This window comes from Physeter macrocephalus, chromosome 15, assembly GCF_002837175.3.
Source record: "Physeter macrocephalus isolate SW-GA chromosome 15, ASM283717v5, whole genome shotgun sequence".
NCBI classification, from domain to species: Eukaryota; Metazoa; Chordata; class Mammalia; order Artiodactyla; family Physeteridae; genus Physeter; species Physeter macrocephalus.
In genome coordinates, this window is record NC_041228.1 from 63,248,454 (window position 1) to 63,267,596 (window position 19,143).

Sequence of the window (19,143 nt, forward strand, 5' to 3'; positions counted from 1 at the left end):
CCAATGCGGGGGACACGGGTTCGAGCCCTGGTCCGGGAAGCTCCCACGTGCCGCGGAGCAACTAAGCCCGTGCGCCACAACCGCTGAGCCTGCGCTCTAGAGCCCGCGAGCCGCGACTACTGAGCCCACGAGCCACAACTACTGAAGCCCGCGCGCCTGGAGCCCGCGCTCCGCAACAAGAGAAGCCACCGCGATGAGAAGCCCGCGCACCTCAACGAAGAGCAGCCCCCGCTCTTTGCAACCAGAGAAAGCCCGCGCGCAGCAACGAAGACCCAACGCAGCCAAAAATAAATAAGTTTTAAAAAGTAAGATATTTTAAAAAAACAACAACATTTACCACATAGGACGGTATGCGGCGGACACCTCCAGGACATGTCCGTCAGTTAATCCCTGTAACAGGATGGTTTTACCGACTCAGTCTTCTAAATGGAGATGCTGAGGAACGACAAGGGAAAGACACTTTCTCACGTGACCCATCGTGAAGCTCAGGTCCAATTTCTACCCCTATCAAGGAAGACTCAGCTTTCCCCTGCCAACTACACTCATCACAGGTGACACAGCTCCACATGTCACCTCTCCAACAACCCTTCCCGCCCTGCGGATGTGCCGGTGTTCTTCCCCTGCGTGGCCTTGTCCTGACTCAGAGCATCAGCGAGCCTGAGACACGAGGGACCGCACGGCCACCTGCTCCGGGCCCGGCCTCCTACCTGACAGCCGGCCTGGCAATGGGCGCCACCCGGTCCTTCCTCAGAGACCGGCTTGCTCTCCGCGGACACAAGGTTCCTTCCTGTTTTGAGACCAAATCGCTCCGCCTGTGGCTTCCGCCCCTTGGGCTCGGCTCAGGCTTTCCCAGAAGGCGGTGCCTCCCGTTTCTGCACCACAGCTTGAAGCCCGATCGTGTCCCCAAGCCCTCCTCCCCTCCCAGCCCCAGCCCCTTGGCAAAAGCAGCTCCCGTGCCAGCATCACCCCGCTCTCCCTGTTCGCCTCCGTGAAGGAGTCTTTCTCACCCTGAGTCTCACCCCAAATGTGCCCTCTCTGTGACACAGTTTTCTCCGGGGAGCCCTGGGCGCCCTTCTCGAGGCTGCCGTTGTATGTGCTGTCTCTACAGCATCATCCGCTAGCCTGGCGTGGTCTGCACGCCTTCCTTCCTGCTGGGAGGCACGCCACGGACAGGCAGGGAGCGTGTCCGTGGGGCTTAGTTTCCTGGTGCCCAGTGCGGTGCCCGGTTCCCAGTGACTCTCTGTGGAATGGAGGACGGTTACCCAGTCGTGACTCAGACCGGACCCCTCCCTCTAGGAAATAATCACAGGCCGTGACAAGCGTTCTGAGGACACTGAACACAGTTATGTGAGTTTTTGGCGCGGTCGGGGAGGCCTCCCTGGCCTGAGATCTGAAGGCTGACAAGCAGCCGGTCTTGAGGAGGGGGTGGCTCGAGGGACCGGCCAGCATGAGTCCCTGAGATGGGGGCGAGCTTGTCACAGTCAAGGAACAGAAAGGAGGCGGCGGGCACAGCACAGAAGGAGCGAAGGTGCCTGGACCCCCGAGCGCAGAGGGAGGGCCTAGAAGGGTTTAGGGGCCTTGATCTTAGGGTGAAGCCCACTTTGGGAGGGGTGGGGAGCTCTTCGGTTCCGGCCTGACGAGGCCTGCAGCTCAGCCAGTCCCACTTCTCAGGCCCCCAGCCTCCCCTTGCCCCAGACGGCTCAGGCAGGCCCTCGGGCCTCCTTTTCGGGCCCAACACCAGCCTGGTCTCTCTGGGGAAAGAACCTGGTGTCAGAGTTCACACCTCCGTGTGACTTCAGTCCCCCTGGTAAAGGAATGGCGCTTTAAAACAACACAAGTGTATTATCTGAGGGTTCTGTCACCGGAAGTCAGCCACGGCCTCACAGAGCTGAAATCCAAGTGCCAGCAGGGCTGTGTTCCTCTCTGGAGGCTCAGGGGAGAAGGTTTCCTTGCTTTTTCCAGCTTCTGTAAGCTTCCTGCATTCCTTGGTTCCTGGCCCCTTCCTCCACATTCAAAGCCAATAAGGTCACGTCCCTCTCACCCCTCTCCGGATCATGTCTCTCTCTGACCAATGCTGGGAGGGGTTCTCTAATTTTGAGGACTCATTGGATCGGACTGGACTCACCGGGAAATCCAGACTGATCATCCCGTCTCCAGACCCTCAGTTTATCCCATCTGCAAAGACCCTGGTGAAGTAACATTCACAGGTCTCTGGGATTAGGACTCAGACATCTTTGAGAGGCATTATTCTGCTGCCACAGGACGGCTAGATCTTAAAAGGTCAATCAGATACAACTCGTGAACTGATGGCCTATAGATCTGAGAACCAACTTTAATGGACATTATTGGGACTATCGGGGAAATTTTAACATGACCTGGGTACTTAGATGATAGAAAGGATGTACTGTTAATTTTGTTAGGTCTGATAATGGCATGTATCTCTACCTGATATATGATTTGGAATACTACAGGAAAAACGTGAAGATACATGAAACAAGATTGGTAAAATACTGATAATTCTTGATCTGAATGATAAGCATGTGAGGGTTCAGTGTACTATTCTTTGTACTTTTGTGCATGCTTGGACCTTAATCAGGTGTCAGTAGGAGGCTAAGGAGGCATTTGGGGTGGAGGTGAAGGTCTATTCTGGCCCCTCCCTCCTGCAATCTGACCACTAGGATGGCCACCAAATGCCCTAAGAAAAAGTCAGACTTCTGCGTGCCTCACCCACTGAGAGAATCAACAAGGCCTGCAGGCCACCCGCCGTTACCACCTACGACTCGACTGCAATACAACCGGAGGTTCAGAATTAAACAGAACTTTATACGTTATATTGTTCGACCATCATTCTCTGTTCCCACCCATCCTTCCCCACCAGGCGATCCAAGAATACATTAAGGGCAGTAAAAACTGTGAAATAACTATAATGGAACTTTCTGTCAATCACATACTCAAACCCAAGTGACATTCCTGAATAGACAGAGCAGTGTGCGCCCATGTTCAGCAGGAATGCTTCTCATTCTCTTTGGAGTAGAATCTCAAAGGACCAAGAAATCCCAAATGAACCCTCGGGGCAGCAGAGGGGAGGGCTGCCCAGGCAGAATTCGGCCACGATTGCCCCACAGAGCCAGGCCTCCTTGGGCGGAAGAGGCTCCCCTCTGGTCCTCTGTTTCAGGATGTCCCCATCTCGAGGGTCTCAGGCAAAGCCCCCTTTGTGGGGTCCTCCCAGGGAGGGTTTCCCAGGCACTTCCTCTGTAGCCTCACAGGACCCCAGGAAGGCTGAGCTGTGAGCGCTGGTCGCAGCCCATGATGGACGTTTGGAAAAGACAGTAACTATCCTCTGTATTCTTTGGAGGTTAGTTATGGGGAAGGAGAACCTTCTCTCACACGGATAGCTGCAACCCAGCCCTGCTTTCCTGGGATGGTCTATCCCATGGTGCCCTGGCCGCAGAGCCTGCGGGTAGGGGTGGAGGGGTGCAGACGGGGAGGAGAAAGAGCCTCCATGGAGAGAAGTTTTGGAGGAGGCCCTGCAGGGGGAGGAAAGCAAGGGAGGGCAAGACGAATAGGAGAATAAAGAGAAAACAGGAAGAAGAAACGTGTCTGCAAGCACTTGCCTGTCCGGGTGAGCTTCACATGGAAGCCGAAGGCTAATCTATCAAAGAGTATTCCTTGGAGATGTTCTATAAACACACTGTGACGATTTCAAACAGGAAAATGGCCCCAACAGACCAACTACCTGGGAGACAGGATGTAAGCACGTTAAAGTTGACTCAGTTCAGGGAGGTAAATGGCCGGGGCTGTCAGAAATTCACAGGTGGGACACAGGCTGGGAATCCAAGAAGACCACGCTGAGAAGTCAGAAAGCCTGCAGGAACAAAGGCGTGGAGGTAGAAAGCCCCGATGTCTTCCCAGACAGGAGGCAGATCAATCTGGCCAGGGCGGAAGATCCATGCGGGCAGGGCTTCTGAAATACTCATGTGTCTTTAGGCCAATAGGCCAGGGAGCTTGTTGATGACACTGCCACCTGCCAGGTGTTCCTGAGGCTGGTGACAGGTCTGCTGTTTGGGGGAATCACACTCTAGAAAACACACTAATGAAACTGCAGCAAGTGAGGTTGTGGGGTAGACTGGTGTCAGCTGATGGAGGGCCCTGAATGCCAGGCCAAGAATATAGGATGTTTTCCTGGGGCTGGGAGTTCTTAACGGCTGTTGATTAAGGGGAAGGCATAATGATAGGGTTCTCTTAGAAGAGAGACAGATGAGCAATGTGCTCGAAAAAGTTGATAGAAATATACAGGAAACTGGACATAAATTAACATGGAGACAGAGAGCATAAAGAATTTTATGACTGAATGTTGGGCTCAACAGAGAAAGTTGTGTACTAAAGGCCTTCATTTATAAAACACCACTATAGCCCAGGCATTAACCTCTCAAACAATTCGACGTGGTAGGTGTTGTGGTTTCCAGTTTACGGATGATGGAAACGAGGCTCTGAGACATACAGTCACTTGCATAAAGACACCCGGCTGGTCTGCAGTGGAGCTGACATTTTAATCTAGGCCTGACAGACTCCAAATGCCATGCCCGTTCACTTCCTTGTCCAGATGACTGGAAAAGTGTACTAGTTTTCTCTTGCTGCTGTAACAAATGAACAGGCTGAGTGGCTTAGCCCAACACAAACGTGTTTGTTGTCTTAGAGCTCTGTGGGTCAGAAGTCAGACAGGAGTCTCGCTGAGCTGAAATCAAGGTGTCGGCAGTTCCTTTTTGGGGCTCTAGGGGTGAACTGGTCTCCTTGCCTTTTCCAGCTTATAGAGGCCACACACCTTCCTTGACTTCCTCCATCTTCAGAACTAACAACGTTGCATTTTGTTGTGCATGTTTTCCTGGCCACGTCTTTCTCTCTGACCAAAGCCAGGAAAGGTTCTGTGGTTTTAAGGAGTCACGTGATTAGACTGGACCCACGTGGATCATCCAGGATAACCTCTCCATCTCAATGTTCATACCTCAGTCCCACCTGCAAAATCACTTTTGCCATATTCAGATTCTGGGGGGTAGGACACCTTTGTGGGTGACTGTCCTGCCAAGTTCAGAGAGAGATGGACGCTTGCCTTCGTGCCCAGCACCATGTTTCAGTAAACACCGTTACAAAGGGGGTTTTCTGTTGAAGCAAAAATAATTAAATAAAAGACAACACAGGAATTTCAAAGGAATGCTATCGGTAAAACAGAAGCAGCGTGACTGGGGGAAGCCATGGCAGCGTGGATGTCACTGCTCAAGTTTGTTCTAAACACACTGAAAACATTCCTTAGCACAGTTAATCCTGCTTCAAATTCAACTGTGCATTATTGTCAAGGCTGGCAGCCACGTGGATAACCCAACAGTCAGTGCCTGATTGCTGAAATAAAGGTGATGGCTAAGTCTATAGTTTAAGTGCCCAATTTTGTACTAATTCCCCGAATTCTGGAGCCAAAATTCCTATTCTCTGCCTTAGGAGACTGTCCAAGGCACGCCTTAGTCTTCCGACCACCCACACCTCTTTTTTTTTTTTTTTTTTTTTTTTACACAGTGAGTAGCCATCACCTTAGCTGACATCCCTTTGTTCCAACAGTAAGAGCTTTTTTATAAGGTACCAATTTTGTGGAAATTACCTGAACCCATAGGATTGTGTAAGCGTAAATGAAAGTGCGGACTATAATGAAATTGTTAGAAAGCAGGGCAGCAAATGGTTTAATTAAAGCTCAGTATAATCAACTTTTTATTTTATTTTTAAAGTCCTACCATTGAGTCATCTGAAAAGTAATAGACTGAGGCTCCTATCATAATGTGATAAAAATTAGAAATACGATTTTCTCTTTTGGGTTTCTGTTATTTTATATAAAGAGAGACTTGGCATTTTGTTACAGACCATTCAAAGTAAGAAAATGGTAACTTAGAAACATTAAAATTCACATTCTTTGGGCAGTAAGACTTCAAACCTACTGAAGAAAAGACCTTCCGGTTTTTCAGTCATTTTTAAATGACTTCACGGAGAGTCGGTCTCAAAGATTGTCGGGAAGAGAAGGGAGGGGAGTCCTCAGCTGCAAATGAAGATGTTTGCAGCTTGAAGCCTATCATTTTCTCATTAAAGGAGACTGATTTAATGAGCTGCATATATGTCCAACACGTGCGTTCTGAAATGAATCCAGCAGTTAGACCGGCTCCCAGGAAGAGTTCCATATGAGCAAGCACTTCAGGGGGAAAAGGCAAAACAAAACAAACCTTGAACACTTACTTCAAAATGAAGGCCACATTCGGACATGTATGGTTACCATTGACTTTAATGGGAACAGCCTGTCTGTTTCTGGGATTCAGGATGTGAAATCGGTGGGAAAAGTGTGAAATGGAAAAAAAAGAAATAAAAGGATCCATTGGGCATCCTGTTCAAAGACTCCGAAAAGAACTGCGTGTCATGAGGGGATGAGTTAAAATTCACATTTTGCTAATGAACCATTGTTGTCTCTCAAAGAATGACGTGTTGCTGTGTTGTCATTACAAACTCTTTAGTCCTTGCAGCAGGAAGCAAGAAGAATAGGCACTGGTTTCAACACAGTTTGCTAAATTGCTGATCGACAAGAGGAAAGTTAGAAATTACAGAAATGGCTGCAAAGGCTCACCCCCATCCTGTGGACACACACACACACACACACACACACACACACACACACACACACACGTGAACCAACCAAGACCAACAAACAGGCATGGAAAGTATCTTATTGGCATCATGTTTCTGGCATTGCTATAACTACGCACAAAACAAGCGATACACGAGATGGCAGCGACATCTGTTTTAGAACCTGTGGGGCTTTATTCCCAAAACAGTTGTAAAATCTTTGGGGGACAAAAATATTTCTATGTATCTATGCAGATGCCCTCCTCTAAGGGAAACACACACACACACCAAATGGATACAAGTGTTGAGCTGAAAAGACAGGAATAAGAAAAGGAAATGTCATCCACTTCTTTAAAACACTTGAAAATTTTCTCTCCTTTCAAACAAAGCTACATCTATTGCCTTGGATATACCTTAAAAAAAAAAAAGTCCTGGAACATATAAATTATCATAAAGCTAAAGTTTAAGATTCCAGTTGGTAGACTGTGGTAACATACAAAAGGATGCTGAGTGAGTTTGTTTTGATTTGCTAGGAAAACATTTTCTGACCTTGGAAATGAAATCATATAGTTGTCTGTTTGTTTATGGTCAAAGCCATATGGAGGGTTCTGGGTACTTATGTTAGTGTGTCTTTGAAATTCTCGAATCCACAGTGTGTGGGAAGTTATACAACTTGTGTTTAAGCATCATGCAGGATGTTGTTCATTAAGGAACCCAGATTTACCTCCTCCCCACAACTCCCCAAGGTTAGTTTACATTTATCACATGGCAAATTGTCCATGCTGAGAGGGTGACCTGCAGGCGGCAGGAGCTGAACATCTTTTATCTCTTTACCATCTCAGTAATGGACGAGGTAGAAACTGCTTCTTTTTAAAAGTGTTTTATTTAAGTATAGTTAATGTACAATGTTATGTTAGTTTCAAGTGTACAGCAAAGTGATTCAGTTACACATACATATATGTATAAATATATTCTCTTTCAGATTCTTTTCCATTATAGGTTATTGAGTACAGTTCCCTGGGCTATGCAGTAGGTCCTTGTCATTCACCTATTTTATGTAGTGTGTGTATGTTAATCCCAGACTCCTAATTCATCTCCCCCCGCCACCACACACTGTCTCCTTTGGTAACCGTAAATCTGTTTCCTATGTCTGTGAGTCTGTTTCTGTTTTGTAAATAAGTTCATTTGTATCATTTTTTTTACATTCCACATATAAGTGATATCATATGGTATTTGTCTTTCTCTTTCTGACTTACTTCACTTAGTATGATCATCTCTAGGTCCATCCACATTGCTGCAAATGGCATTATTCCATTCTTTTTTATGGCTGAGTAATATTCCAGTGTGTGTGTGTGTGTGTGTGTGTGTGTGTGTGTGTGTGTGTGTGTGTGTATGAACTTGCTTCTAATCGGACTTCAACTATGTCTCCCCAAATGAAGGCTATTTGATTTTTCGCTCACTCCAAAGTGTCCTTTAATATTACATCACATATTTATAAAAAGTTCTTAATTTTTTGTAAAGCAACTGGCCTCTAGCAAGTAACAATTTATTCAGCTCAGGTAGTTTAAACATAAGGATTTTGTTTATACCATCTTCTGGACAGATTTGGACGAACACAGTAAAACATTTTGGTGGACTGTTCAATTTTAGTTTTTGTTCGAAATGCTACTCCGTTGTACGTTGTTCTTTGAAATGACCGCTATTTGGGTCGTGCTAAATGTTATGTGGCTTTTTTGGGGTTGCTGCATTATCCTATTGTTGCGGACGTTTTGCTGTAGCAGGCGAAGCAAACCCATCTCTCTCCATGGACTTTCTTACTCGGTAAAGTGTCCTTTCAGGGGAAGTAGTGGGTGATGAGTGGGGGTTGTGAGTGGAAGGAGAGCCCCTGACTCCGCATGGAGCTCATGAGGAGCTGCGAGGAAGCGGCGGGGCCAGGCCTCTATTAGTACCTGTCAGAGCAGCGCCTGGGTAGCAGCCCCTGCCCATCTCGACTTTCCTGAACACGTTTGGCTTATCGCTCCCTCTAAAGCACAGCCGAGCCCTCTTTCTCTCTCCGTTTCACCTTTGCAGTCCCAGCACCTCCTCTCACTGGGTAGCCTCCGCCCCACAATCCCAGGCGGACACTGCACCTCGTTTCTCCCTCCTCCCAGCCACCACAGGAAGGTGACAGGTGAACTCTTCTGAGAACGACGGGAGGGAAGGCAAGGAATTGTGGCCTTTGGCGCATTCTAAGTGATGAAATAATTGCTGTAGCAATTTAGTTTTAACCAAACTGCAAGTGTTATAGAAGTGCCAAATGAGGTCTCAGAAGTCAACCCAGGGACCCCAAAAAAGCTGGAGACTGGAAACTGTGTGATTCCCCACAAGGTAATAAAGCCCTTCTCTAGAAAATGGAGATCATTTCATGAGCTTACCTCAATTCATTATCATGGGAAATAATCAATAGAGTGAGTATGGAGGAGGTTATAGGAGTGATTTTGAAATAATGATACTGAAAGGAGTTATGCTGAAGTTGCCTAGGCTGAATGTGGGCGGTTTTTACGTTGGAAGGAAATAAAGTGATGTGACCAAGGATGTGGGCTGGGTTCACATCTCTCTCTGCTCTGCCGCTTACTAGCCGTGTGACCTCGAGTAGGTTGCTGAATTCCTCACGGGAAGGACCTACCTTGCAGGGCTGTGGTAACACCTGAGGTCACGCAGGTGAGGGACCCGGTCTCATGGCTGTGGCAGAGGAATGCTCAGCAAATGGCAGCGATTGCTGTTTACAGAGAGGATAAAGTGTCTTCATCGCCTTTTATAAAGTAGAAAGAAGTCCTCTCATATTTATAAGCGATTGTATTCAGGGTTATCAATAAGATGTGGGCTGAATTATCTCATCAGACAGTTAAGGGAATGTTATTTGGAAGCTTTTAAACATACCTTTGGAGGGAAGCAGCCACACAAGAATTCTGAAAATCCTTCACGGCATCGAGTGAAAGAGCACTCCGCCATTCCAGCTGGTAGGACGTTCTCGGAGCAATGACAATCATCTTGACAGCACTTGGGGACCTTCCTATCACGCTGATTAAATCATCCAGGAGATTTTGCAAGAGCTAAAACACCCAAACTGCTCCCTGAGACCTCGCCTTCATCTCATATGTGCATCTCTTTTTGGGTGGATGCGAACAGGTGTCACTGGGTCCTGGACTCGGTGAAGTAAGACATTTGGTTCCTGGTATTTAGGCAACAAGTTATTTTCAAAGCAGCTAGTGAAACTGGGCTACAATTAGCCTATAAGTGATTTTCAAAAAACGATTTCGTTTTGGTTGTCGTTTTGGCCTTATTGGGAATAAAACAGGACCAAGAAGCCCTGGAGCTCTCAAAAGTCTCATTCAGCAGTACCAACCACATTGCAGATAGACTCTAATAGAAGGCGCTGAAATAGCCGTCTATAATAATCCGTTTGGGAAGAAACTGATAAAAATCAGCATTCCTACCAATAATTCACATATTAACGGATCAGAACAAAATAGTTCATTTGTTCAAAATTGTTGAATATACAAAGAACTCTCTGTTCCTTCGCCCACCCCACGAAGCTGGGCTATCTGGAGAGGTCCGGCACGGCCTGGTCTTTACAGGTTAGTAGCGAGCGAGCCGGACTCCTACCTCTGCGCACGCGCACAGAAGGCGGGACTGCGGAGCTCAGGTTCACGTGACAAGCCCACAAGGATGTGCACGGCCACGGGACCGTTCTCAGCAGAGTCACCCGGGAAGGCTGCCCAGCTCCCTCGGCGTTTCAGGGCTGGAAAGGACCTCGGCGGTCATCTAATTGAATTTAATAAGAATCAAATATCTCTGCGAATTACTTTCTTCTAGGCGGAAACTTGTCCAAATCTGAGTCTTTTGAGGGTGAATTTAACTTTTGAAAGCAACCAAACCACTCAAAGCCAAGTCTAGTGAATGAGGTAAGTGGTAGGGATGGACAAATGAAAAATCAAGTGGGGCTGTAAAATGGCAAAACTGGTTCGCTCCAGTGATCCACAAAGTGGTTCTGAGAGGTGATTACAAAAGCACCTAGAGAAGCCGGTGTTCCTCGGAGTGCTGGTGGGTACAACCTCCCTGAGGGCAGGGCCAAATTTATATCTGATCTTTACAAATGTGCACACCCTTTGGCCCAGAAATTCAGTTTCTAGGAATTTATCACAAGGAAATTATTGAGAACGTACTCAAAGCTTTTTAACCATTAAGAAGCTTGGTGCAGTGTTAATAACAGCTTAAAAAGTGGGTGTGGCCTCAATGTCCAACACCAGGGATTGGCTAAATACAGAAAGGCACATAAAGTCAGTGAGATACTGTGCAGTCCTGCAAAATGATGCTGCTGAAATGTTTCCGTTGAGGTGCAAAACTGCTCACGTTCAATGAGAGGGGAAGGTTCTAAAACAGTGTTAGGATATGATCCAGGTTAGAGAGTGTACGTATGGGGAGGGGACAGAAAAGGGTATGGAAAGATGTACACAAAGTTGTGAGTGGTGGGTAAGACTGTGGATATTTTCACATTCTTTTTGCTTGCCTACATATTATGAGTTTTCTGTAATGAGAAACTATTTTTATAATAAAAAGATAATATAAGGAAACATCAGAGAGAGGAGAAAGAGGTTCTACTGTCCTTAAAGAGGAATGATGATGTACCTGTATTCATTTGCTAGGGCCTCCATAACAAAGGACCACCAACAATGAATTCAACAGGAAGTTACTGTCGCACAGTTCTGGAAGGTAGAAGTCCAAGATCAAAGTGTTGGCAGGGTTGGTTCCTTCTGAGGGCTGTGAGGGAGAAATCTGTTCCATGCCTCTCTCCTAGTTTCTGGTGGTTCGCTGGCAGTCCGGCATTCCTTGACTTCTGTTGCATCACTCCAATCTCCGCCTTCTTCACACAGTGTTCTCCCTGTGTGGGTTTCTGTTTCTGAATTTCCCCTTTTTATAAGGCCATTGGTCATAATGAATCAGGCCACACCCTAATCTAGCATGACTTCATCTCAATTATATCAGAAATCAGCAGTCACCCTATTTCCAAATAAGGCCATATTCTGCGTATGGGGGTTTAGGACTTCAACATATGAGTATGGGGGGGTGGACACAATTCAGCCAATAACAGCACCCAGTGAGGTGGCCACATTGCTCCTACGCAACCGAGGTGAGTGCTTTCCTGCCACTACAGCCTACACCAGCTGCTGTATAGTAGGAGCCTGGACCAAGATCAGGGGTAGTGGGGTAGGGCACTGACATCCCCACAGGACTCCAGGTTCAAAGAGATAATGATGAAACATTATCATTGATGTGAGAACATCAGATATTTTTCCAGCTTTCCAAAGTTAGCATAAATGTATTGTTCAATTTTATAGACATGGAGCCTCAAGCAAGTCACAGAATGGGAGCCCAGAAATGGACCAAATACACCCTTGCATACCGAGGGGATGGTATGATGGTATCCTGTGAGGAGAGCCCAAGCACGCCCCCCCGCTGCCCGCCCACGCTGGGGCTGCAGGCATGAGTGGACATTCAGATTAGCACGTCTGAACTGGGGAGACCAGCTTAGAGATCTGAAAGGAAGAAGTAGCCTAAAAAAAAAAGTAAAGGATATAGTTTTCCTTTTTGGTTGAATATAGGGGTTGAGATTTAAAAGACAGAACGACAGAGAGAGAAGAGAGGAAAAATATTACAAATATTACACAAAAATCTGCACACAGATGTTGATAGCAGTTTTATTCATAATCGCCCAAAACTGGAAGCAACCGGGATGTCCCTCAATAGGTACAAAAGGATAAAGAAACTATGGTACATCCACGCAATGGAGTATATTCAGCAGTGAAAAAGAGATGAGATGAAAAGACATAGAGGATAGAGGCACTTTCAATGCATATTGCTTAGTGAAAGAAGCCAATCTGAAAGGGCTACATACTGTGTGATTCCAGCTCTATGAATTTCGAAAAAGACAAAACTATAGAGATTGTAAAAATAATAATAATAATGGGGTTGCCAGGGATTGGGGGGAAAGGGAGGGGGGTGAACAGGTGGAGCACAGTGGATTTTTAGGGCAATAAAATTATTCCGTATGATGGACACGTGTAATGGTGGACACGTGACATTATACATTTCTCAAAATCCATAGAATGTACAACACAGAGTTGTAGACTCTGGATTTAGTTAATGATAATATATCGATATTTCATCCGTTGTAACAAATGTACCTCGGGAATGCAGGAAGTTAATAATAGAGGAAACAGTGTAGAGGGTGGAGTGGGAGAGGGTATCTGGGAACTCTCCCTGCTCCATTTTTTCTGCAAACTTAAAGCTGCCCTAAAAAAAATAAAGCCTATTAACTGAAAAATCAAAACCAAAAAGATACATTACGTATAAAGAGATGTAGACGAGATCATGCACTCAGCTGCCCAAAAGGGGCCCCTGGCAGATAAAAGTTTGAGCAACTGGCAGAGTTAGCTCTTTGTCAGAGGCAGTTGAGAAGATACAGATGACCAAAGTGTGACCCAGCAGGGTCTCCGAGATGCAAACAACTGTGGCCGCTCACACCTATCTCAGACACAACAAAGCTCTTCTAATTGACCTGAGAAGTGGTGGGGTTTGGGGAGGGGAAGAAGAACCAAATTCTTATTCAAAGAAATAACAGTTTGGACCGCACACTGGAGTGTCAACAACTTATGCAGATCTTATCAGCATCACATTTTTTGGTGCCTCCCAGCTATTCAGCGAGGCTCCACCAGCCTGTCAACACCCTTCAGCATCCCACGCATCCACATCCCGCATCCCGGCACAGCCCCACCACAGGAGGCTCTGCCGCGGCCAGGCCTGCCTCCCCAGGGCCCCATGGAGCGCAAATTTTCTCTCTCCTCACAGGATACCATCATACAATCCCCTCGGTATGCAAGGGTGTATTTGGTCCATTTCTGGGCTCCCATTCTGTGACTTGCTTGAGGCTCCGTGTCTATAAAATTGAACAATACATTTATGCTAACTTTGGAAAGCTGGAGAAAAATCTGATGTTCTCACATCTGGAGGAAGTCAATGTGTAGTTTCAGTAATGTGAGGAGAAATGATGCAAAACTCATCATCAAAGAATGACAGGCTTCTACGAGGTGTTTTCTACATTTGTGGATAACACATTGTGATTTTACAAAATTATGGATAAGGCATGAAATTTATGGAGACTCCTCTCTCCACCTCTTCCCCCAGACACACAAAAATAAAGCCTTCATAGTATATGCATTGCTCCATCATAATACAGCCTCTTAAATGTAGTTTTGTTAAATGATACAGAAAAGCATTTATTTAGACTAACGAAAATGATAGCCTTTACTATATATCAAAGCTTTCTTTTACCATTACACACCTATTTATTACATGAAAGTCAGTAACTGGATCTCCTTGTCTGTGTGTTTGTTTTCATTTTTAGGCAGCTTTAAGTGCCTTGAAACAATTTTCTGAACAAGGATTGGATCCAATGGAAGGGGCAATGAATATTGAAAAAGGTTCTCTTGAAAAGTGAGTACATCTTCTGTTGTATTCTTACATTTGTAATTTTGTAACTGTATGAAAAATAAGATAGACATAATAATAAGGTGAAAAACTCAAGACAAAATTATTCCTAATACAATTCAATGTAAATAAATGAGAAACAGTCTATATGGTCATATTTGTTTCCTGTAAATATGTCTGTGAAAGTTTTAATCTACTGATTGATCCTTATTTCTGCATTTTAATGCCTTTGCTGGAAATATTTCTGTGGGTTTTGCTGACCACGGAGATTTGCAAGACTTGCAAAAGGTGAATTCTCATTTCAGACTGTTGAGCATTCTCTGACTAAACCATTTTCTGAGGTAAATGTTTTCCTTCACATTCCTTCTAGGTAGTAGGCACAACAGAGAGGGGGGAAAAAGAAAGAAGCTGAGAGGAGGGTTCCTTCCCCTTGGCTGCATTTTGCTTTTCACATTGTTGTATGAAACACAAGCGCACGTTGTCACAAAATTGTGGCTCCCGAGGGCTACAGAGGCCAAAACGCCGATTTAATAAGAATTTCTGAAATCCAACTCATACCTCTTTTACAATATTGAACATAAGGTTTGATCTGAGAGACTGAACTTTAAGTCTCTCCAGAGACCCAATTTATACTAAAGAAATTGCAAGCCATTGTATTTACAACAGCGGAATCCAAATTCTTTCAAAGCAGAAATAATGGCAGGTGAGATTTCAGAACTCACACCGGAGACAGATAACATTTTTAGAATGAAAAAAACTGGATGACCTAGGAAGTCAAAACCAAATATACTAATCCTGCAGTTAAATACTCTTCACTGCCCCCCCCCCAAAAAAAAACCCCACAGCACTTGGTCATTAATATTTAAAAGGTGAGAGCGTGAGAAAAAAACATTTGGTAAACAGACGTGGCATTTTAAGTTGTCTATAGATTGGCAACCATTTATAAGCTAATTTAATCAAAACCATTTCCACATGATCTCATCAGTAGACTATCTGAACATAAATATTGTTGTTTCACTTTAAAATGTCACTTTTGTGGTGACCTTTGAATCCTGTGTGCCATCTGCTAATAAACATGTCTGAAGATGTGCCACCCCGGACCTTCAGCTCTTGTTAATGTCTTAATCTTCCAGACAAGCCCAGCATCTGGGAGAGAAAGCAGACAATAACCAGACACACCCGGGCCCCACCACTCAGGACGGCAAGAAATCAAGGTCGGTCATCTAGCAGCTCCCAGAGCTACGGCTGCCACCGCATCCTTATAAACCTGTCAGCACGCATGAGGATGTCTGTGTTCAAGGAAATGAATGACTAGCACCATGATTTGAGTCTTATGTGAAGACAACACTATTCTAACACAAGAGATAATAGACATAGTACTGTTTATTCAACTGGGGGGAAATAAAACTTTGAGCATTTCCCTTGGAACTTGAGATCAGATCATAACTCATTTGCCCAGAGGCAGCAGAAATCTGATCCGGCTACTGGAGCTTAAAATAACAATTAATGAAAAGTGTTAGAAACAGAGGTACAATTCTTAAATGATTAATCGAGAAATTGGGTTTGGTTCTGTTGTTATGATTGTTTTGTCGTGGCGCTTGTGTTCACTTATATTCTCTCTCATTTTAAATAATGCCTGACGATTCAAAGATTAACCAATGATGTGCTGTGGAATGTGATGGTCGTTGTCTTCATATAGAGTCACACAGTTTCTCTTTTTATGCAGATATTTGTAATCTTCATCCTATATCAGTCTGAATAACTTCAAGGCACACCACTCAAAGATGTATGCCAACAAACATGGTTGAAATCAGGTCAGACATTTGATTACAAATACGAAATAATGTTAGGAACAATTAGTTTCAATAGACTCCAGGAATTCAAAAAGAAAACAAAAACCACTTGTGGGTTTTGAATGCCATCATCCTATTAGCCACTAAGGAGGCGTCTTGCCTCTCCAGCCATTTCTGTGGATTCCACGTTCACGGTGGGCATTGCACCCACCCCATCCGTGCGTTGTAAGCCACTCACTGTTTGCATCCAAAGTGTTTTTTGATAACTGCCTCTGCACTTGGGGCAGTGAGTGGGATCAAAAGAAATAATGTTCATGGCGGGGAAGGGAAAGCCTGTGGGAGGAGCCGTCGAGGTCCTGCCAGCTTGTAGCCAGCCACGCTCTGGACCAGCATGTTGGAATCCAGCGTGGAGCCAATGCAGTAAAAATGTGGTCGGTTTCTGTGTGAAGTGTGGTCAGTGTTGTTCTTTCCTCGCCTCGCTCTCCTCCCTGAAACATCACCCCAGCGTAACCCATCTCAGAGGCCATTGCCCAGCCGGCCCTGTCCCCCCTGCACAGCGGTGACACTAGCGGGTTCTCGTGCCACCGGCCGTCTCTGCGAAACTGCAGGGCCGCCTCCCGGGTGACTCGGAACCGGGTTCCTGACCGGCCAACGTCGTCTCATTGTTCCTGTAAGATTTCACGAGCAAAACCACCACAAATCATGATCTGGCTGACTCACACGCGACTGGAGAATAAACAAACAGCAACAGAAGGAAATCACTCTAGGGTTGTTTTTAATGACTCCCATGTGGGGAAGTCCGCCAGCATCGAGAGGGCTGGGTGCCCTCGGAGGAAATAGGTTTTGCTCCATAAAGCTGGGCCCTCGTGGACAAAACAGCCCATTTGTAAAGCTGGGGTTCACGAAGGTCAGCCGAGTTGAACAGTAAGTCTGCTGCCTGGCACCCTGCGCGGAGGGCCCTAAATCACCCCCTCGGAAGGGGGCAGGCCCTGTCTTCCCCCTGGGCCTTCAGCACCTGAGGCTCCGGCCCGGCCCCCCGTCGGCAGCACCACTCCAGGCAGGATCTTTAAAACGCATCTTCTGTTTCCCAAATGCCGTAAACGCTGACTACCTCTCACAGCCCACGGTCCCCAAAACACCAAGGCCGTCAGGGCCGTCGTGGGAGACGGATGAGCTCAGGGCACAAACAAAGCTAATCAGTTCTCACAACCCAAGTATCTGAGGCATTGGCCTCTGGAGCTATCTGACAGTCACCCTCAGAGCTGAGCGTACCAGAGTGGCCACGGGGGGGCGGGGGGGTAGGGGATGGACCTTTGCATCGGATCTCAAGTTTAGTGAGAGGATATTTATTCAGAATCCCACCCATCTACCTGCTTGAAGAGCCCGGGGAGGCCTTTAGATATTTTCCCTTTAGAGAGTTTGCTAGCAGCCCTTCCTGGGAACCGTTTGGGTTTTCTTTGGGTTGAATTAGCAATGCAAATGATGGGTGGCCTGCCGTCCCTTGCCATGTTATATATCATTGGGGGGAAACCATTAAGTAGATTTATTGAAAGAATGTTTCTTCAACACAAGGAGATCTTTTTGATGAAAAATGGAACTCGTTATTCTCTAAAGGACACAGGTTGACTTATCTCCTTTATCAATTACAGTGTCTGCTTTCAGCTTTTCTCAATCAGCACTAGGCTTTGTAGTCACTTCCCAGTGCTGAGGTCAATGTGTTTTATGAAAAAGGTTTGTTTTTGCATTTTAATTGGAAATATAATATTGTGCTTTGGAACTCTGACCAGCCCTTCGCAGCACAACTTGCCAAAGATCAGTGGTGAGACACCACCCTTCAGGCTGTGACAGGACCCTCCTCCCCTTTCCCGGGGTGACCTCTCTGAGTTGCCCAGCAAACATTCTCAACGGTGATTGTTTTTGACAGCTTCAACCAATCTCCTGTCCCATAAAATAAAAATAGATTAATGAGAAACTTACCTTATTATACGGAGCTTTTCGGGACTCCCAGTGACCTTGGAAATGTGGTCCAGACCAATTGATTGGTGTTTAAATCCGGCTGCCGTTGAGTTTTCAGTGCACCTGCCCAGGGTTTGCTCTGCACCTTTCAATTTCCAAAGGCCACCTCTTATCATTATGGCAAGGGTGGTAGAAAACCTAACAGTTTTGCACACGGAGCGAAGAAGTCATTAACGGCAAGATCCCATGTGAATTTGTCTCTGAGTAACCCCCGACCTACCCCACCATGATATAGGTACCTGATAAATGGATACAGCAAATACGTGAATAAGTGGACAAATGAATGATCTATCAAAACGATAGAGAAACCTGCTGAAGACATAAATTTGAAATCTCACTGCTTAACCTGACACAGAGGTAGGCACTCATGATAATATATGGCATTACTGTTGATAAGATTATGGAACCTTCAACCTCAGGGGTGCTCTGGCATTTCTTAGCCAAAAACATAGCGAGTCAAAAAAACCCTCACTTCAGAGGAATTTGGGCCCATGAAGACCCACCATCCTGCCTCCCACCTTCCCATTTTTGAATGTATATCCCTTCCCCAGGCCGGAAGATTCAATTCCAATCCTCACCCCCAGATACGTTCCTGTATTTCCGCAATCACAGATACATGTCTCACAAGGAGGGGCGTTGTAATATCTGGCTCAAAGCAAAGATTTCTTAGACTGAGTCAAACCCAGCTGTTGCTTTCTGGCAGACACCGCCCAAGTTCCATCTCACCTTGCCGAGACTCATTGATAAATTGCCTCGTTGGGATGGCTTTCCTCTTACATTCTAACCTCTTAACATAACTAAAAGCTCCCTTGACTGGATGCCCAGCACACTCTGATGTATGCTGGGAATGCAGAAAATAAATAAACAAATGAAACTACTTCCCTCTCAAGAATGCACATTCTAGCTTGAGGGAAAGGCAGACCAGGAAATGAGGATGAGAGGTGAGCGTGTTTTACTCAGAACCCCTGCATTATAGCTCGTTGTTTGTGTCTCTGAGTCGTTATTCCTTCCCTCACTCATTCTCACTATGCTTTGGGCACCATGCTGTATTCTGGTGACACTGTCAAAAAGCCACCACGCTCGGGCTTCCCTGGTGGCGCAGTGGTTGAGAGTCCACCTGCCGATGCAGGGGACACGGGTTCGTGCCCCGGTCCTG

At 45.9% G+C, this 19,143-nt stretch overlaps 1 protein-coding gene across 19 annotated transcripts in view; it reads left to right on the plus strand.

Moving 5' to 3' along the window:
* The window catches only part of STAU2 (staufen double-stranded RNA binding protein 2), a 319,639-nt gene extending 303,232 nt beyond the window's left edge, over positions 1–16,407 (plus strand). For 14 of the 19 annotated variants that reach the window (XM_028500369.1, XM_028500365.2, XM_024127092.3 and 11 more), the window contains 2 exons: positions 14,096–14,184; positions 15,312–16,407. In XM_028500369.1, coding sequence (XP_028356170.1) covers positions 14,096–14,184; positions 15,312–15,405 — 183 coding nt within the window. In that variant the 3' untranslated portion in view covers positions 15,406–16,407. Of the gene's footprint in view, positions 1–8,721; positions 8,851–10,506; positions 10,596–14,095; positions 14,185–15,311 lie in introns of those variants that run through there. The other 5 variants (XM_028500359.2, XM_055091126.1, XM_055091123.1 and 2 more) reach the window with 4 other exon arrangements.
* The last annotated feature ends 2,736 nt before the right edge of the window (positions 16,408–19,143 follow it).